The sequence below is a fragment of the Fulmarus glacialis genome, unplaced genomic scaffold, assembly GCF_000690835.1.
Source record: "Fulmarus glacialis isolate BGI_N327 unplaced genomic scaffold, ASM69083v1 scaffold20125, whole genome shotgun sequence".
Classification (NCBI taxonomy): Eukaryota; Metazoa; Chordata; class Aves; order Procellariiformes; family Procellariidae; genus Fulmarus; species Fulmarus glacialis.
In genome coordinates, this window is record NW_009212544.1 from 3,937 (window position 1) to 5,146 (window position 1,210).

At 61.9% G+C, this 1,210-nt stretch overlaps 1 protein-coding gene across 1 annotated transcript in view; it reads left to right on the top strand.

Annotated features, from left to right (window-relative positions):
- LOC104076900 (regulator of G-protein signaling 3-like) overlaps window positions 1–687 on the top strand; it is a 4,385-nt gene extending 3,698 nt beyond the window's left edge. Inside the window, exon 3 of the mRNA XM_009577925.1 lies at window positions 610–687. Coding sequence (XP_009576220.1) covers window positions 610–687 — 78 coding nt within the window. The remainder of the gene's footprint in view (window positions 1–609) is intronic.
- Window positions 688–1,210: the final 523 nt, after the last annotated feature.

A 1,210-nucleotide genomic window follows, 5' to 3' on the forward strand; every position in this document is an offset into this window, starting at 1 on the left:
CCGTGCATCCGAGGTCCCCCTTGGTTTGCCCAGGCCGCCCCGGGGTGGTGGTCAGGGAGTGGAGCCCTCTGGGTGCTCCTCGGACTTGAAAGCTGCCATGGTATGATTCAGTTATGGCTGAACTGCTCTGATTTTTCCTGCCTGGGGACTGCTGGGGGACCTTTGATTGATTTTGGGTGCCCAGACTGGGTCTGGGAGGACGAGGTGCTCTGCGGGCTGGGGAGGGGAGTCCCTGTGCCCACTCAAGACAGCGGGAATAGGAACATCAGGAGTGGGGATATGGGCGTCCTCCTCATAGGAGGTACCACTGTCAGCATGTTGAACCTGGAGGGGTACGTGGGCTACCAGCCATGGCGTCTCCTTAGATGCTCCAGGAACATCCAGGGGGGAGGCACGTTCCCATGCCAGAGTGGAGAGGAGCTTGTCCCATTGCATTGCCGCAGCCAGCCGTGGTTGTGGGGAAGGAGCCCTGTGGATGCCGTGGCTCTGGGCTGTGTGGCTGCGGAGACCACGGGGGATGCTGGCAATGCTGGTCGGTGACACTTGGAGTGCCACTCTGGGCACGCACTGGCATGATGATGCAGACGCTGTTTTTCTGTTCCCCCCCAGCTGAGCGGAGCTGACCCCGAATGCAGCTGTGATGAAGGGGACGAGACCTCCCGCAAGAAACGGAGCAGGAACCTGTAAGTGTCACATCGTGGTGGCATCAGAGTGTACCAGGGCTGTTTGCCATGGTCAAACACCTCGTCCGAGCCCCGCTGGTCCAGGCAGCCCTCAGGGTCCCCCTGTCTCGTTCCCTCAAGCTTTTCTGGGAAGAAAGCAGCAAATACACACATGAACTAAGGTCTCACTTCAGACAGGGAGTCGTGGTTTTCAGGGAGGAGGGTGGGAGGCGTGCTGGGGGCACCGCACAGCCCGGCTGGGAGCAGCACCCTGTTCACCTTGCTTTGACAGACGGGGCGAAGGAGCTGGATCTTGCCGGTGGTGTGGGGAAAACAGCTTTCCCGGTGCCGGCAGAGCTCTGCTCCAGCAGCGCCGGGTTCAGGGAGAGGACATGCGAGTGGTGAAACATGAGCTGGGGGCCTCCTTCCCGCTGGCCCCATGCCGGGAGGAGGAATGGGGAGGTTTCCCACCGTGGCACGGTCTCCAGCCCTTGCAGCACATCGCAGCGCGCAGGCAGCGTGGCAGGAGCACCGAGCACGGGGTCCGC